The sequence below is a fragment of the Daucus carota genome, chromosome 6 (genome assembly GCF_001625215.2).
Source record: "Daucus carota subsp. sativus chromosome 6, DH1 v3.0, whole genome shotgun sequence".
Lineage (NCBI taxonomy): Eukaryota > Viridiplantae > Streptophyta > Magnoliopsida > Apiales > Apiaceae > Daucus > Daucus carota.
The window spans coordinates 38,101,988-38,119,660 of record NC_030386.2 but is presented as its reverse complement, the minus strand read 5'-3'; the positions used below and the strand labels follow the sequence as shown (position 1 = coordinate 38,119,660).

The following is a 17,673-nucleotide window of genomic DNA, read 5'->3' as shown; positions in this document are numbered from 1 at the left end:
TGCATCATTATGCATTTCATGTGTTTTAACTATTGTTAATTGTCATCAATTTTGCATAGGTTGAACTCACTAGACTCACACTAGTTTGATTATTTTAAACAACTTTTATGTTTTGGTTCAAGTAAAAAAAATTTGATGCATAGCATGTTATCACTTACGAATTTATAAATAAACTTTTTTGATGAATATGAAAAATAATTTATATAACAGAGTACGACTTCTTTATTTAGGAATTTAATGGTTTATTTATAGAGAAATTTATAGAAATACTCATATATTCGAATTTAATTTAAAAATATGATTGAGATTGTATGTGTGATCACAACGCTGATTGAAATCAGTTAATTTTCAAAGTTATATTGAAGCTGAACGATATTATTTAAAAAAAATAGAATTTGGATATATTATTTTTTTTTTTTTGAAGAAAAGAAAATAATTCATTAAATAATAGCCATACGGCATCTACAAGAATGATCGAATCGAACAAACATAGAAAAAATTAACATGCCTGTCTTCATAGCCAAGATGAGACAAATAAGCGATGTTGAAATTGACGATGGTACATGTATAGATCCTTGCTCTGTGTTCACCATCTTTTTCAAAAACTCCGTTTGAGCTATCAACCACAAATGCAATTTCCGAAAGCTTTTATCGATGAATCCAAACCAACTCTCACAAAAAAGGAGAGAAAATCACACACTCTCACCAGGGAGAGAAATCAAACTATAATCAAAATAAACTAGAGTAAATCCAAAAGCAATTAGATCTGCACCACGACACGTAAGAGATAATCGATCCACCCACAAATCCAAAAAGCCCTCTGGAAGCGAATAAGAACGAAAATCAAAAGTTCCGGTGATATAGATCTAAGAAACTTTCCCTCTTGAAGAAGGAGATTTATTAAGAAAATCAATGGAAGAAGCAAGAACAATAAGAACTAGCAATCAAACGGAAAGATTTGGGGCTTTCCACCGGAAAACCGATGGAAGCCCCGTCGAGAATGAAAAGAGGAAGGCGGCTAGAGAGAAGAGAGAAAAAGAAAATTAGGGTTTCCAGAGTTGAATTTGGATATATTATGAAAACGATATTTATATTGATTTACTAAATATCTGCAAAACCATGTTTCAAATTCATGAATTTTATTTTATATAAATATTCGATCAAAAATGGGCCAACATCGTAAACGTTCCTATCTTGATGAAAGAAAATATGAGGGGAATAATTGATGAGATGCTGCCGAATAAATACAGCCTTTCTTTTTCTTTGCTTCATTTTCATCTTCTTTTCACACTGTCCGTTTCAAACCTTGTATAAACAGCATAACCTAAGAATAAAGCCTGGTTTTGAATATCAACCTCTTATCCCCGATATAGTTAAAAGGCTTGTAACGAACGCCAGAGTAAGAAAAAAGCAATCATTTATCGATTAAAAATGTCATGAAAATTTTAAAAATATTAAATATTCATTTATCATATTAGGTCTTATGAAATCCATTTTGGAGTCTCGAATAATTATGTAATTTAATTATAAATAATATTTTTAGCTATTAAAATTTAAATACAATTTATCATTTATAAACAGGTCACTGTAATAATATGAAAGGAGATGGTAAGTTATGTTTCACACAAAATGATTAATTTTTTTAATATAAGAAGTAATTTATATTTTATTAATCTATTTATAAAGTAAAGTATTAGTATAATATTTTATGGCGCTGCAGTCAACTCTCTGTACCGTCTAAAACACCAGGAGAAAAAACTGAAACTCAAAGTTACACTTTACAAAAGAATCTTATTTAGTCAAGAATAAAACAACATATTGGATACAATTTATAAAGCAAATTGGCTGGTGGATATAACATCAAACATACACAAAAGAAGGAATCATAAAAGAACGGTGGTTCATATGAAGACTACAAATTTAAATATTAAGCTTTGATTTCAAATATTATTTAAAAATTTGAAATCAAACTTTCTCACTGCCACAATTTAAAATATTTGCCTTTTAAAGAGTCAATCCCATTTTTATATGCTTTACTTTATCAGGAGTCAACTTATAGATGTTTTTTTTTTTTTTTTGAAATCAACAAACAAATCTATACTATACTATAATAAGCCAACATGGGTATAATTTGTAGTCCTAGGTTTTAGTTATATTTTTTGGTTTGGTACTCTCCTTTTGGTACTATAAGTCTACAAATGTGGAGTCTATTAGTATTATAAACAGTTTCAAATACTAAAAACACTCATAACAATACATTATCATATAATATTTTATTAAAAAAATTATAATGATATTATAAATAAAATTATAAATATATAATTTTGAATATTTTTTTTTTAACAAGAACATTCATATAACTCTTTTTAACTTTAACGTGTTCTATTTCAATATAACCATTACATAACTCTTTCTAACTCTAATCTTAAAAGTTATTGTTGTCAAAAAAATCAAGATTACAAAATTATGTTGAAATTTGATTATCAGATTACTGAATCTTTCAAAAGTATTACACGATCGGTACGTTTGGAAAAAATTAGAATTTTCTGATTTTTTTATTTTTAAATCTACGTGTACTAAATTCGGATTAAATGTACTAAAATCCTAATATATATATATATATATATATATATATATATATATATATATATATATAAATAATATATATAGTCAGTTGAATAATATAATTCAATTAAAATATAGTCAGTTGAATAATATAATTCAATTAAAATTCAATCCATTAATACTAAAATACTAATAAAATGATGTTAAAATTTAAATTATAAATAATAAATTACGAATTATATACCCGCCCGTGCTTAGCACGGGTTAAAGGCTAGTATTATTAATAACTCAAGTCTTGATCCAGTACATCGATAAGAAAGGAGGGAATTTGGAACCACCCCTCACGATCAGTCATAGAACTAGCTACCCTTGCTATCGAATGAGCCGCTGAATTCGCTGATCGTCTCACAAAATACACATAATGGGACCTCAAGTCCTTAAGAATTTCTAAACAATCTGACAAGATTGATCCAAAGAAAGAGTTGTCACAAGTTTTGGTACGAATTGTCTCAACTACACTGAGATTGTTTAACTAAAATTGAAACATTATAAATTATAAATTATCGGTCTTTATGATTCCCTTAATTATTTATACATCCATATTTTCACGAATCTGAAATTTTATATTTATAAAAAACACCTAAAAATGTCCAGAATTTTAGCTGTGCGAAAATGACAGACAATAATGGATTTAAATGCATGGGCTGGCCTGGTCAATATCGAAGACTATTAGGACGTTCAAACTTCAAACACGGCACTAAATATCTGCTTATATTTAAAAATTAAAAAATATCGAGGGGATGTATTTAAACTATTGTCACATGTTCTTTTTTCTGTCAAATTTTAGATAGAATTGTTTTTCGTTTGCTGCATAACTGACAGGCCCAGCCCATATATCTCTGGTCATCCTCGGCAAAGGCCCGGATCATATACTGTCGGGTGTCGACTACTTATCCGCACAGGCCCAGGCCTGTATTTTATGTGTCCAGGAAGGTTTTGAAGTACTGGGCCGGACAGAAAATACAACAAGCTAACGAGGACGGCGACAGTTGGAAATACTTGGAATATCACATCGACTCCTATTTTATTTTATTTGTTAACTAGTTGAGAAGCCGCGCGTTGCGGCGGCCTATAAAATTTTTATTAATGATTTAATATTAATATTCATAGAATAAAATAATTTTGTTGTTGTCTATTAAAAGTATATTAATATATTAATGTTTCAAAATTAATATTTGTAGGATTCAATAAATTTATATTATAAAAATCTTGATGTAATACCAATACTAATATATAAAATTGCAAATTTGGACTATAATTCATGATGAAAAAAATGAAAATAAATTTATACACGTAATTAACAATTTAAAGTTTGACGAATTTTAATTTTATTTGTTTTTTTAAAAGTAATCATATTCTTCCATTGTCACCTTCTTCCAATTTTTTTGGATCGATTGTGCACAAATACATCTAACTTAAATATGTGAGATAGCGGTCTATAACTACCACCATTGCTTGTAACAACCTTTATTTTTAAATAGTGTATAAACAACCTTTACTTAAAAGTTGTTTGAATAGTGCAAATAGATAATGCATGAATAAATATTTTTTCCTCTATACAAAGTAAATCATATAAAAATTAACAACAACAAACATGTCTGATAAACAAAACAAATATTATAAAAGAATAACCAACAAAGATACATCACTAATAATTAATTTATTAATATCAACCATCAATATCATGTCAAGATTATATTCTTTTCTCGTGTTTGGATTTGTCGACTCCAATATAGCGGTTTATAACTACCTTTGCTTGCAACAACCTTTATTTTTTTAGTACTGCATAAACAGCATTCACTTATCGTTGCAGAAGAATGACACCTTCGAGTTAGAAATCGAGCGTAGAGTTATGGTATTGAGAGAGAGGAGATTGTGTTTAAATGATCCAAAATCATACAATCTATAAGGGTATTTATAGGTGCAGAGAGACTTGTGTGCTACTCTTTCCCATAATTAAATAATCTGAAACAAAATCAGATTAAAACTTTCAAGCTACTATATTCCATAAATAATTTGTATATTCCATAATTAAATAATCTGAAACAGAATCAGATTAAAACTTTCAAGCTACTATATTCCATAAATAATTTGAAACAAATTTAATCTGAAACAAAATCAGATTAAAAACTTTCAAGCTACTATATTCCATAAATAATTTCTCTTTCCCATAATTAAATAATCTGAAACAAAATCAGATTAAAACTTTCAAGCTACTATATTCCATAAATAATTTGAAACAAAATCAGATTCTGAAACTTGCTTCTAATATTCCATAAATAATTTGAAACAAAATCAAATTCTGAAACTTGCTTCTAATATACACGAAATTAAAAAAGGTAGTTCTAATTTTTGATATTATTCATCCAAAAATTCCAGAAAATTAGAAAAATAGAACGGAGCGATATGAGAGGCGCCACCTACACGCCCCTCGCTTCTCCTTTATATAAGTATATTGATTTTAGGTGTTGGGAATAGTCAGCGTTCAACTCAACATAATAATATTCCTTAATAATTATTTTTTTGAAAAGTAATACTTTCCTTAATTATTGATTTATGGATTTTGTGCACATCTGATTGAGACAGGTAGTTCATATAATGATTTAGGAAAGATTAATAATATAAATAAACATAAAAACAAGGACATGATAAAATTACCTGACCATGATAACGAGTAATTAAACTAAACTCTGATATTAATTTACAAGTATTAAAAGAATATGAATAATTAGCCCCAACGGACATAATACTTTACATAATCGGAAATATCGTAAAAATATTATAAACAAAACTATTAGATTAGTATTTGTATTCATATATAATATTTGTCAGAGTTATATATATATTATTGTATAATCAAATTATTATAACTCGTATATAAGAAAGTTACTATATTATTAAAAAAACGAGATTAGATTAGCATCATTAGATTCTTGGTGGCTCGAATATCCGTTTAGTGCAACCGAGATATAAGATAAAGAAAGACACCACATCACATAATGTATCTGGTGGGCATTTGGACTTGCATTAACTAATTATAATGCTTGTTTTATCTCGAAAACAATTATCACTCAGTTTGATCTTGTTTATCACTGCTCTATCGTATCATTAGCAGGTGTCATTAGCACTTGATTTTGAACTATTTGCATCATAAAACAGATTTCCAACTAACTATACTTGCTTAAACAGCTGAAATAAAAACACCCACACAAATTTTCTTAACCAACCTTGAACTGTGACAGAAGTAAAAACAATAAAACATAATCTTATGTTCATTACCCCACCGAATTAGCAAAAATATGAATATAAAAATGGCTAAAAATCTGCACAACTATTAATTTCAGAATATTATCTATACGAGTTGGGTCTAGGACTCATATTCAATTATAATTTTAATTTAAATTAGAAAGATTAAATTATTTAGTCAAACTCTGACTTCACTTTTAACCATGTATCCACAACTTAATCCTAGATCCTTAATTCTAAAATAGAAAATTTCATCACTAACGTAAAAAATAAAAAGAAAAAAAGGCTGAGTAGGATGTCTGTCGGCCGGGCATGTTCTCTCCCTCGCCACAATAATTTATATACACCTATATAAAATTATAAATTCTAATAAACCCTTTTTTGTCTTTTCCGAAAACAAAAATATGCTACATATTCCTTCTAAAAGTTATTTTCATTTCTGATTTTATAATACTCACCAACATATTTATACGCAGTCTCACTGTTATTACGATCCTTTTAAGGATTAAATAAATTTCTTGATATAATATTACGCTAAATTATTTAGATAATCACGATAAAATAATAATTAAATATATAGTGTGATGGAAAAAATAGCACATTTAATGGATGATAATTGAGCAGTGGGGCACCAAACCCACCAAATAAACAACTCATCAAAACTATGATAAAATAATTTCAAGAAAATTCACACACACATAAAATTTATACATAAAAAAGTGAGAATCTCTCCTACGTCTCAATCTTATTAGCTAGCTAGCTTTATTTCTCTCTCTCATCTCCCTCTCTCTCTTCTTTCCCATTCACAAAGAAAAAGCAAAGAAAAGAAGAGAGAAGAGGGTTCTTGTATAAACTAAGCCCTTCTGTTTGTATATGTATATGTGTATGTATATTTGTGTTTTTTTGTCAAGTGAGCAAATTTAAGAAGAGGGTTTCTTGGGTTAGTTGGTGGAGAAAAAGAAGATGATGGTTGCTAACAGTTTTGATCTATGGCAAAAAGATGCCTTTTTTACAGCAGCTGAGGAAGTTCAACAGTCTGCTGATATGTATGTGTTTCGATTTTTGCTTGTTTTAATGTTTTGTGATCTGGGTATGTTTAGTTTCTTGCTATTTCATTGAATTTGATTGTAATTTTTTGTTGGTGGTTGTGTATGACCTTTTTTTTGAATTGTTGTGTGCCTTGAATTGGTAGAATAAGTTGGTAAGAAGGTTGAAATTGAGTCTTGTTTCAGGTTGTGTTGGATAGATTAGTCAAGAAATGTAAGATTTTTGCAGGAAATTAGGTGTTGGAAGATATGGGTGATAGATTTAATGAAGGAATTTATTACCAAAACTGATAAAATATATCGGTGCTGAGGAGGAGGTCTAGGGAGTGCGAAATAGGGTATCTGTTGGTGAGGTTGAAATGTGCGCATACATTACACTAATACTAATGGTTGCTACTGCAAGGTGCAAAGAGGATGATTCTGTAGTGATTATTGTGGAGATAACTAGGGGAAAGTAAGAGTGTTGAAATTGCGGGAATATTAGTTCACTAGGAAAGTAAATTTATCACTTGACTATATTGGTTAATGGTTTTTGTGGACATATTACAAATAGATCTTTATGAAGTAGTTTGCTTATGATGTCCTCTGGAAAAGTTGTATTTGCTTCTGTGCGGGGTGGTCTTTTATATAGAAAACTTTACTTGATTGCAGAATGGAGTCAGCTTATAGAAATTGGGCAAGACAGAGAAGAGAAGGATTGGCACCCAAGGATTTAAATGAGCTATGTAGGGAGCTTCAAACTGCTTTTGGTACTGCAAAATGGCAGGTTGGTTTCAGTCTTTACCTCTGGCTCTTTTTCTTTCCTTGCTAATGGTATATGATGCTTTTGGACTTTTTATTTGTTAGTTGGAGGAGTTCGAAAAAGCGGTAAAAGTGAGCTATGGAAACCGTGCTGCTGATGATTTAACAAGAGACAGACATAGACAATTTGTAAATGCCATTAAAAATCAAATTGCTCATGTAGAAGCGGAACTGGAGAAATCTCATATCGAGGAAGGGAAGCAACCCTTGCGATGGGTGAATCTCGATGAAGAAGAACGTGATGACTTAGCCATGTTTCTCTCAGGAACTCGCAAAAGCTTAGAAAGTCTAGATGATCGATATGATGCCAAGTTGGGCACAAATCTGAAATGTTTGCCTTCTGAAAAACAGTGTATTGAACAAATTGCAGATCTACGTCTAAATTTTGACTCCAAAGGAGATCTTCAAAGACAAAAAAAGGGTTTAAAATATGTTAATACTAACATGGATGATAGTTATGTCATAGAAGTAGCAACAAATGAATCTCCTGAAACAAGTGATAGTTCATGCAGTCAAGCTGACAGAAAAGTTGGTACAAGGAGAAATTGGAGTACACCAAATTTTGGTTCGCTGAGTATTACAATTGATGCTACGAATGATGCAAAGAATGTGCTGATGTCAAGCGTTGACGCTACACCAAAAGAGAAGGGCACGAAACCTATCTTTTGGAAGCCAACAATTGGTGATCAATTTCAAGCAATGAGAGGAATAAATAGAATTAATCAGGTCAGTTTTCACTTGTTACTTCTTGGGTGTGTGGATGTTCTTAGCATCATTTTTCAATCTAGGAAATGTAAATTCGTTTCCGTAACAGATACTGTAGCTTGCCTAATCCTTAGCTTCATTATTGAATGATGTTTTGCAGCTTTTTAGATTAGTTCTTGGAAGACAAAGACAACTACAAACCTTAGTGTTGCAAAGAAATCGTTCTTTTCAACTTATACTTGCATTAATGATAGCTGCTCTTTTGATTGGTAAGATTTTCTTGACTGAAAAATTGAGATCTTGAACATATAAAGTTGTAAAATAAATATATGCATCTTCCATGTCTGAAAAAATATGTGCATATTCAAGACTATGACTAATGGGCTATATCTTTTTGGTGAGGTCTCTGTATATGCTACTATGTTGGTGTATTTGTTCATAGTCATAGTAATGAATCGTAATAAATATCCGTTTACTTTGCTTTTATCCATGTGCTAGTAGATTGTAATTAGCTTATACTTAGCAGAAGTGATAAGCTTAGGCATTATTTAAAAGCATGCAACACTTTGTTATATATAGTAATTTTAGTGATTTGCACTGCTTTTTGAACCTATCCCCAGTAGATTATATTTCACCCTTGTATATGAAACTGTGCAAGTCCATTATGCATCAGCGTATCAAGATTGTACATATTACTACCTAGACATACAGTAGATTATCATTCTGCACATGAATGAAGTAAGCACCATGGTCATGCATTTGGAAATAATCTTCTTATTTACTTGAATTTTAGTCCTGTGTATATTCATGTATAAACCCCAAAACAGTGTTTTCCACTTATGAATTTAGACCTTTATTAGAAATGTGTTTTGTCCTAACATAATGTATTGGTATTGTGTCGAAACTGGAGCTTTAACTTGTATAGTGATATAAAGTACATTAGACTGTTATCTAGCAGTTTCCAATAGAGAATTGGAGCTTGCAGATTATCCATATCAACAAACAGCTTGATATTTTCTCCTCTTAAACTTGTCAATATTCATATTCTTCCTATTTTCGATTATAAAGGAAAATCAATAGATCTGTGATGGTTGCGTAATTACCAAAACCACAAGATTGAATTTGTCAGGATCAGACTGATAGGACCAATGTCACATGGTGAACATGTTTTAGGTTTCAAGAAGAGGCGAAGCTACATAGGCTATGACGTCGTGCAATAGATATTTTTACATTTATAATTCTATACTTAAGAATTCTTCAAACAGAAAAGAATTAAATACCTTTTCATACAATAGTTTAATTATGAAGTGGTTTGTTCGTGAAACTTTCGAATACAGATTTGGCTTTGGGCATTTTGTAAAAATGTTAATATATGTGCAACTTAAAATGAAGACCAAGTTGTGTTTTTCTGTTCTTGTTTAAGTTATGAACATGAGATACTTGAGTTAGGATATCCAGCTTGTGTTACCACTATGTCTGAAATTGAAACCATGTGCAGCAACTATGTAGCAAGTTGACATTTAGTCTTCTATATTTCTACTCGTGATTTGATAGCTTTATGTTTTTTTATGCTAATGTTGTCTCTTTCCTTTCTTTGCAGTGCCTTTTGCATTCTATTCGACTTAGCAGTTTTTCTTCTATCGGTCTTCACCATAATAAGAGGTAGGGATTTTTTTTCTTTCATTGTCTTGAAAAAATTGAATTGATATATAGAACCTTATATTTTACTAGTCTCTATTCTCTTTGTTCCAAAGAACAATTGCTGTTATAGTTCTTATTCCAACATATAAGTACCGCAGGCATAGCATATTTTACGATTTTAGTACTTCTGTTGTCTTTTTTTGGCTACATTTTCAGTGCTTATATTCACTTATGTCTGACTAAAAACTCAAGTTTAACTTATTGCCAGATTATGCAAGATTGTGGAGCAGTGTTAATGAAGAGATCTGTAAACATGGGGTTCTAAATGAGAACCATTACATACAGCTCAAGTTTTAATTGACTTCTAAAGGAACATTGTAATGAGAAGTTTTATATAGAATGATGTGCTAGTTACAAAGGATTGATAGCAAGCTTCCAAAGTACATTTGATGACTCTACACCAAATTTAATTTAGTGGACATTGTACTTATTGAGGAACAGAGGATTGTGTATAAATTACCATTGTGGTTGCCCTTTGTATACTTCTCCAGTCTTGCAAAGTACGAAAATGATTTATCCAACATAAACTTGGTTGGCAACTATGTTGTCTTTGTTTGTTGCTGTTTCGATTTTCAAATCTAGTCTCTTTTGTTTGTATACCTTGGCAACTTTCTTTTTTGTTTGTTGCTGTTTCTATTTTCAAATCTAGTCTCTTTTGTTTTTATACGGAGATTAGTACTTTGGACGTTGCTTGTAATATAGTTGAAATTTGAACAATGTTTATAATTCTCATGTTTTACGGAAATTATGTTTAAAATGTAGCTCGACTGAAGAAACATATTACTAACTTCACCATTATAAACTTGAGTCAGTTTCAAATTTGTAAGTTAAAATCTGAGAAGTTGAATATTCTAATTTTTTTTATTGACTTTTTTTTTCTTTTTTGAAATTTGATTTTACAAATATGTATAGAATCATTTTATATGTTGTAAATGTTAAAAATTTTATTCAAACACGTAATTTCAATTATAATTAACTTTCATTTATAAACGATGAGCACTTTTCAAGTTATGACCCCGACAATTTTTGAACTCTTCAACTGACAATGCAAAACAGCCTGGTCTGTATGATCAGAAGGATGGAATAAAAGTGTAAAACAGCACGGGAGTTCGGCATCTAATTATACACTTTTAAGAAATTTATATACTACAATTTGATTTATCAATTGCACCAAAAATACCTTAAAGCAGGCCAGATAACGATATTATAAAAACTTTTGCTAAACATTTTGATAATTGGTCATCTTATTTTTCAATCATAAATAGTTTCGATGTCAATACCATTTACCTCAAAGCAAGTTACAATTTGGCGGCTCCTGATATAGAGTCCGGTCTAGATGCCTACAATTACTATCTTACATAAAACGTGATGCTTAATACCCAAAAAGCTATATCTAGCAAGAAACAGAAAAGAATAAATATGAGACGACATGCACAAAATCTGTGGAAGTTTCCTCTTCGTACTTGCGCCATGTACTTCAAGATTTTCGGTCCCCAACAAGCTCACTTCATCAAATAAATTTACAGCCATATTTTCTTTCTACATACCCTTATTATTAAGAGAAGGGCCCATATAACAACTATTACCAATTTACCATACATCACGCAGATATCTCCCACTCATTTGAAGATTTTTCACGAAGCTCTCCGCCTTGCTACTGTCCAGAGCTCCCTGAAAACACAATCAAGAAATTTTTAGTCATAGTTATACCAGAATAAGACACAGGCATAGAGCAAGCATAGGCCAACTATACGACAAGAAACAGAGACATTTAGTTCCAGTTCTTAGTCAATCGTAAAAGAAAACAACTATGTACTATGGATATTGACCAAATATCATAGTTTGTATAGTTCTAAACACACTAAACCTATGTGCACTTGATATATCTCCAATTATTCACCAAAAATGCTCACTGTATGAGTTCTATTATATATTCTACCTGTTCTTGTGCAATTGTGTGGAGCATTCTGTGGACATCTCTGGCCATGCCTTTGGCATCACCACAAACATATACATATGCTCCCTGAGATATCATGTCCCATATCTCTGAAGCCTGGAAACACAAACAGACAAAAAGTCTTTTAACTCCAATAAAAAGAAGAGATTAAACAATGTCAAAATGCTTCTAACAAGTAGATTATTCCATACCTTTTGACTCATCTTATGTTGGACATATTCCTTAGCAGGACCCTCACGTGAGAAAGCAACAACCAACTCCGATATCGCACCAGTTTCAACAAATTGATTAAGCTCATCCTCGTAAATGAAATCCTAGAATTAAGGGGAATATAGAATCACATCAGTTCAATAAGATGACATGAGACTGTCTACCAACTATGATCGGTGAGTCACTAACCAATTTTCTATTCCTGCATCCAAAATACAGTACTGCAGATCCAAGTTCTGCTCCAGTTTCCTTAAGAGCTAACCTTTCCTGGAAAAAAAAAGTTCTTTTTAGTTGCATGAGACTATAGCTAAAAAAGGCCGCATACCCACTTAACTAGGATCAGACCTGCATGAAACCCCTAAAAGGAGCCAAACCGGTGCCAGGGCCAATCATGATAATAGGTACTTTTGAATCAGATGGAAGTCTAAAGTTAGACTGCCTAACAAATATGGGAGCCCAGCTGCTCACATGAGAATCCTCCAATGAAACAGCATTCTGTAAAGGGACCAACAAACTAATAAGAGGACTAAAAAAGATGTAATACTGAACACTAGCTTCACTTAAAGTTTCTTCTAAAATTACAGCTAATTAGAAACACCAATACAATAATATAGAAATCCATCTCTTCAAAATAAAGGGAAAAAATATTATACTTGAGCAAGCAGGTTGTCTAGGACATCAAAGTCAACCATTTAGTTCCTCTCTAAAAGAGGTAAGAGAAGGAAATTGTATCTCCTAATCGTCGTGTTATTATATTTTGGTGCATAGCTGCTATTTGCAGACACTACAACACTTTGTATCAGATGGAAATTCATGATTACTAAGCCAACAGGACTATGAAGCGGATCATATTTAGTTTTTGTAGAATCCTGATTAAAAAAACAACACTCCTAACCTACTTAGAGGTCGCAGTTTTCATATATGTCGAGTAAAATAGTACAACACCTTCATCCAAGTAGAACAGATCCCTTTGTGTATTCTTCCAGCAGGTGTTGTCTCGTGAACTAATGCACAAGTTACATGAATTCTTGATGGAGCCAACCTGTACAATAAAAAATAAGTTAATAATCACATGCAAATATGGAATAGTTTAATTCATAGCATGCATACATATATACTTGTCTTCCAATAGAAACTCAGCAAACAGCGAATCTTGTATCCGATTTTAGTCATATTTGTGTTTATACCATTTTTAGGTATCTTTCCTTATTGTATATGAGTTTATCTTTATATTTTTCATTCGTGTATTGGTAAACTGGAAAGTTGCTATTCAGATCATACAGCATTCTTATTTTTATCAATGAATTTTGTATGGTAATATGGTAGTTTGTCCAGTTTTAAGGTTGGTTGTATGGGATCGAATTTGTCCTCTTGGTGTGTGTTTGCTAGCACGCTCATGTAAAAAGGTGTATTAGGATTATCCTAGACTTTTCTCATTGTAGATATAGTGCTACACAGCATAACAAAGCAAGGAGGGGAGAACATATCTCACCTTGGTGAGGAAGAAATAGAATAGTATCGGGGCTGTAAGCGTGGGGCAACAGATGCAAAGAAAACTCCAAGTGGGGGTTTGGCTGATGGAAACTCAGCCAAGACCTCTAAGAGGCTCCTCTGATTAGCAACGATCCACTGTGCATATTCATCCTAAAAAGGAAAAGTTTAATTATGTTAAGCATAGAAAGGTTATTAGTTTAAACTTAAGAGGAACTCTGAAAAAGTTCGAACCTTTCCAACTGGAGATGCAAGAAATCTCAGTCGTTCAGCTTCGCTTGGGTCAGATGCATGAGCCGCTAAAGCAACTAAAGCAGACTGGGATAAACACATATATAAACAACCATCACTCAATAACTCATGTCGATGAAAGTGAAAAAGAGACTATCTACAGGTAAAGAGTAAACACCTTTTTTGGAGAACTCAAAAGATCTGCATATCTAGTAAGCGCAGTTCTAAAGCTGCATGGCGGAAAGGGAGGTGGCAGGGATCCCCCACTAAGAGGTGTTCCATCTTCGTTATCAGTATGAATGGAGAAATAAGTATCTGGTGATATATCAATCAACCTTTCAGCTTCTTCGACAACTTCAATGAGATTTTCAGTGTAGACTCCTACGTGGTCACCAGTTTCATATCTACAGAAGAAGAGAACAGGTCATTGAGCAAGCATCATTTAACATCAACTCATGAAAGTTAATTTTTTTATTCTCAGGTGAAGATAAAAGTACAACTAGACGTCGTGAAATGACAACATACGCAAGTCCAGTAGAGGAAATATCAAACTCAAGATGGGTGCAGGAACGATCCGATGCAGGGGTGTGAAGCTCTCTTCTTACAGCCACATTAGCCCTTCACTCAGAAACAGAACATATGGTTAGGTAGTTGAGAGATCAGGCATACGACATGCTGAGACAGAAATAGCAAAATTATGAAATATCATCTGATACCTGCAGGGATGTTGAGCATCATATACAGCATGGCCATTTAATTTACTCATACTCCGATCCAGTGGAGATGATGTATCACTTTGATTATATAACTGAACACGATATTCCAGCACAGCAGCTGTATAAGGAGTGGCAACAGCCATAGCATCATCATCCAAGAGCAGTTGATCCAACTCAGGCCAGAGCAACTCCCGCCTAAATTGAAGACAGATCATTAAAAGGGTAGCACTCTAGTTTAGTACATTCATGAGAAAGACGGACTGTTTATATACTTAAACTAGTGTGTATTATATTGTCATACCATGCAGTAAAGTCATCTTCAATGCATTGATCATCATCTCCCATACCAACGGGAACAAGACGCTTGGCACCTACAGAATGTAGTGAAGATCAGCTAAATAATACATGACAGTCGATAGAGATAATATTATCCTCATATTTCAAATTAATGTAGCAGGATGTGTGACCAACAGCGATTTCATGCTGTTAGATTCAGTTTCTTGACATTGCCAAAAAAAAAGAAGAAGAATAAACTGAGAGTTCCGTCCAAAGCTTCATAACAACTATATTCTGAGAAGGTGATGCATTAAACCGTTTCGTGATTACAACACAAGCATAACCAAGTGTAAACAAATGTAATTCAATTGTGAATCAGGACAATGAACATACCCTGCTCAGCAAGGCCGTCATCCACAACCTTTGCGATCTATGCATTCATAGGGTAACAGAATAGCAAGTCAGCAATGTTAAAAGACATGCTAATTTATTTTTACATTACAATGGCAATTATACATATGTCCAAACCTTGTTGAAATGCTCATATTGCCTGTTGCCAAGGCCAAAAACACCGTATTCAAGATTTTTAAGCCACTCCCCTCTCTCTTTACCCTGTTCCACATAATATCTTCCAGAATCAACACCAAATTCCAATTAAATCCACAACTTATTATCCTGATTAAGTAAGCAAGTTGAACTTACCTCACAGAACCACTTATAAAATCTCGCGGCATTGTCAGTTGGTTCACCATCACCATACCTACAAGGCGACAACCATAAATCACAATCAACAAACCAATATCACACACTCATATCTCTATAAGGTCAAAAAATATCCATGTTCCATCATAAGATAAAGTTGCAGGTAACCAAACTCACGTGGCTAAGAAGAAGAAAACTAGAGATTCTTTCTTAAGTTTAGTCTCGTACTCATCATCCTCAGCAGCATAATCATCCTACCAACGTAAAAAGTCATACATTCAGGTAATCACGTCATCACAGTAAAGCAAATATACATTTACGTACACATACAAATTACAAATATAGCTGATACAGATAATTAAACTCACCAAATCAATAGTTCTAAAGGTAGCATTCTGGTATCTTGCTTTCGCCTCCTCCGCAAGTGCCTAACAAATGTAAAATCCAGTCCATTTCATTTCACAAGTCATATACATAAACAAATAAATTAACAGAAGATCATGTATATAAAGAGAAATTCGAGCTTGCAGCTGAAATCAGTGATCAGAAGTAATTTGCACGGCTATAAGCTTTCGTATTCAAATCGCTTTTACCAATTCGCATCCAAATCACCGAGTTCACTCACACAAATAACATCATCCGTATTCGAATCATGATTACTGACTCGCATCCAAATTACCGGTTCAGGTACACAAATCACATCAATTTTCGTATTCAAATCGTGATTACTTATTCGCATCCAAATCAACAGTTTCAGTAACATATCATATCGTTCTCATATAAACATAAATGCATCTGAAAATTCATCAAAACTTTAACAAATTAACACACAAACCTTAGCAAAACCTTCGGCAGTGCCAGTCTGAGTGCCGTAAAAAATCGAAACCTTCTTTTTACCGTCATCGAGTTCCTCCTCCATCTCGAACTTCGGGATCACAATCTTCGCCGGCTCAAAACTCTTCACACTCTTCGTCGTCGATCTCCGCCACATCAGCACCAGTCCAAATCCAACTAACAACGCGAACGACGTCGTGAGCAGCATCATCATCTCTCGGTTCTCGAGGAGCATCGTCATTGACTCCACCGAATCAATTTTGAGAATCGACGTCAGCAAATCCACCGGCGACACCTCCATTGATTCCGATTGCATATTGAGAGAGAGAGAGCGAGAGACCGGAGAGAGATGGAGAGAGATGTTTTAAAGTATGTGTTTGTAATGTGTGTGAATAGATTGTAGTAGTTGGGCTTGGGAGGGAGAGGTTGGTTAATTTAGGTGAGAGAAAGCGGGTGTTGTTGGAGAAAATGAAAGAGTGGGAGGGTGTTTTTATATGGGGACGAGTTGAGCCCACCGGACAAGACTACTGAGTTGACTCACTCTCACCTAATATGCTAACTCGCTCCTCCAATTCAGTGCGCCACAAATCTGATTCAACATCGCAAGTTAAGTCAATATCTGGTGCTGAGTACTATTTAAATTTTATTACTCCATCTCTCCCAATTTATGTGAGCTGCTTTGACTTTCATGGAGATTAAGAAAAAAATAGTAAATGTAGTTGAAAAGTGGTTAAAGTGATGAGACCCATCAATATTTAATAATAGATTTGAGATAGTAGAGGAAAACAGTGGGTGTAATAGTGTTTATTAAAAAGAGAGTATAAAATATAGAGATAGTGGATGTAACAGTGAAAAGTAGTGTTCAGAAATAATAAATATTGTAGGTTATTTTTTTTGGACGTCTCAAAAAAAAATGAAGTCAAAGGGACCGGAGAGAGTATTTATTATACGATATTACTGTAAAATACGAGCTATTTTAAACTACTCCTGAACACGTGCTCGGTTATATTATGATATTACCTTTTCTAAGCTAAAAAGGTAAATATATATAATAATATAGTTTATGTTATTAGTCTTTTATTTATGAAACAAATAATTATAATAACGGATAAATATATATAAATAAAATTTT

The 17,673-nt window shown here is 32.6% G+C and overlaps 2 protein-coding genes across 3 annotated transcripts; one reads left to right on the top strand and one right to left on the bottom strand.

Moving 5' to 3' along the window:
- The first annotated feature begins 6,560 nt into the window (after positions 1-6,560).
- On the top strand, positions 6,561-10,721 carry LOC108192951 (uncharacterized). Of its 2 annotated transcripts, XM_017359498.2 has the most exons (6): positions 6,561-6,917; positions 7,569-7,683; positions 7,764-8,444; positions 8,584-8,692; positions 10,024-10,085; positions 10,333-10,721. In XM_017359498.2, exons 1-5 carry the CDS (start codon positions 6,835-6,837, stop codon positions 10,047-10,049), a joined length of 1,014 nt encoding a protein of 337 aa, XP_017214987.1. In that variant the 5' UTR covers positions 6,561-6,834; the 3' UTR covers positions 10,050-10,085; positions 10,333-10,721. The 2 variants fall into 2 exon arrangements, with proteins under 2 accessions (XP_017214987.1, XP_063935908.1); XM_064079838.1 differs by lacking the exon at positions 8,584-8,692 and having other exon boundaries at positions 6,700-6,917; positions 10,333-10,606.
- A 629-nt stretch (positions 10,722-11,350) lies between these two features.
- LOC108228017 (NADPH--cytochrome P450 reductase 1) lies at positions 11,351-17,132 on the bottom strand. Its single transcript, XM_017403472.2, has 18 exons — positions 16,543-17,132; positions 16,076-16,135; positions 15,885-15,961; positions 15,708-15,765; positions 15,534-15,617; positions 15,399-15,435; positions 15,031-15,100; positions 14,730-14,924; positions 14,539-14,631; positions 14,192-14,417; positions 14,017-14,100; positions 13,784-13,935; positions 13,237-13,333; positions 12,637-12,786; positions 12,481-12,558; positions 12,273-12,395; positions 12,064-12,177; positions 11,351-11,795 (listed from the first exon to the last, which is right to left on the bottom strand). The coding sequence occupies exons 1-18, from the start codon at positions 16,855-16,857 to the stop codon at positions 11,715-11,717; spliced, it is 2,094 nt and encodes a 697-aa protein (XP_017258961.1). The 5' UTR covers positions 16,858-17,132; the 3' UTR covers positions 11,351-11,714.
- Positions 17,133-17,673: the final 541 nt, after the last annotated feature.

Bases quoted from the DNA above. Each gene is read 5' to 3' on its own strand.
- LOC108192951 (XM_017359498.2), top strand. From the start codon at position 6,835: ATGATGGTTGCTAACAGTTTTGATCTATGGCAAAAAGATGCCTTTTTT. The intron at 6,918-7,568 runs GTATGTGTTTCG...ACTTGATTGCAG, and splicing joins GTTCAACAGTCTGCTGATAT to AATGGAGTCAGCTTATAGAA. The intron at 7,684-7,763 runs GTTGGTTTCAGT...TTTATTTGTTAG, and splicing joins TTGGTACTGCAAAATGGCAG to TTGGAGGAGTTCGAAAAAGC.
- LOC108228017 (XM_017403472.2), bottom strand. From the start codon at position 16,857: ATGCAATCGGAATCAATGGAGGTGTCGCCGGTGGATTTGCTGACGTCG. The intron at 13,334-13,783 runs GTGAGATATGTT...TTTATTGTACAG, and splicing joins TCTATTTCTTCCTCACCAAG to GTTGGCTCCATCAAGAATTC. The intron at 12,178-12,272 runs GTATGGAATAAT...TTGTGTTTCCAG, and splicing joins AACATAAGATGAGTCAAAAG to GCTTCAGAGATATGGGACAT.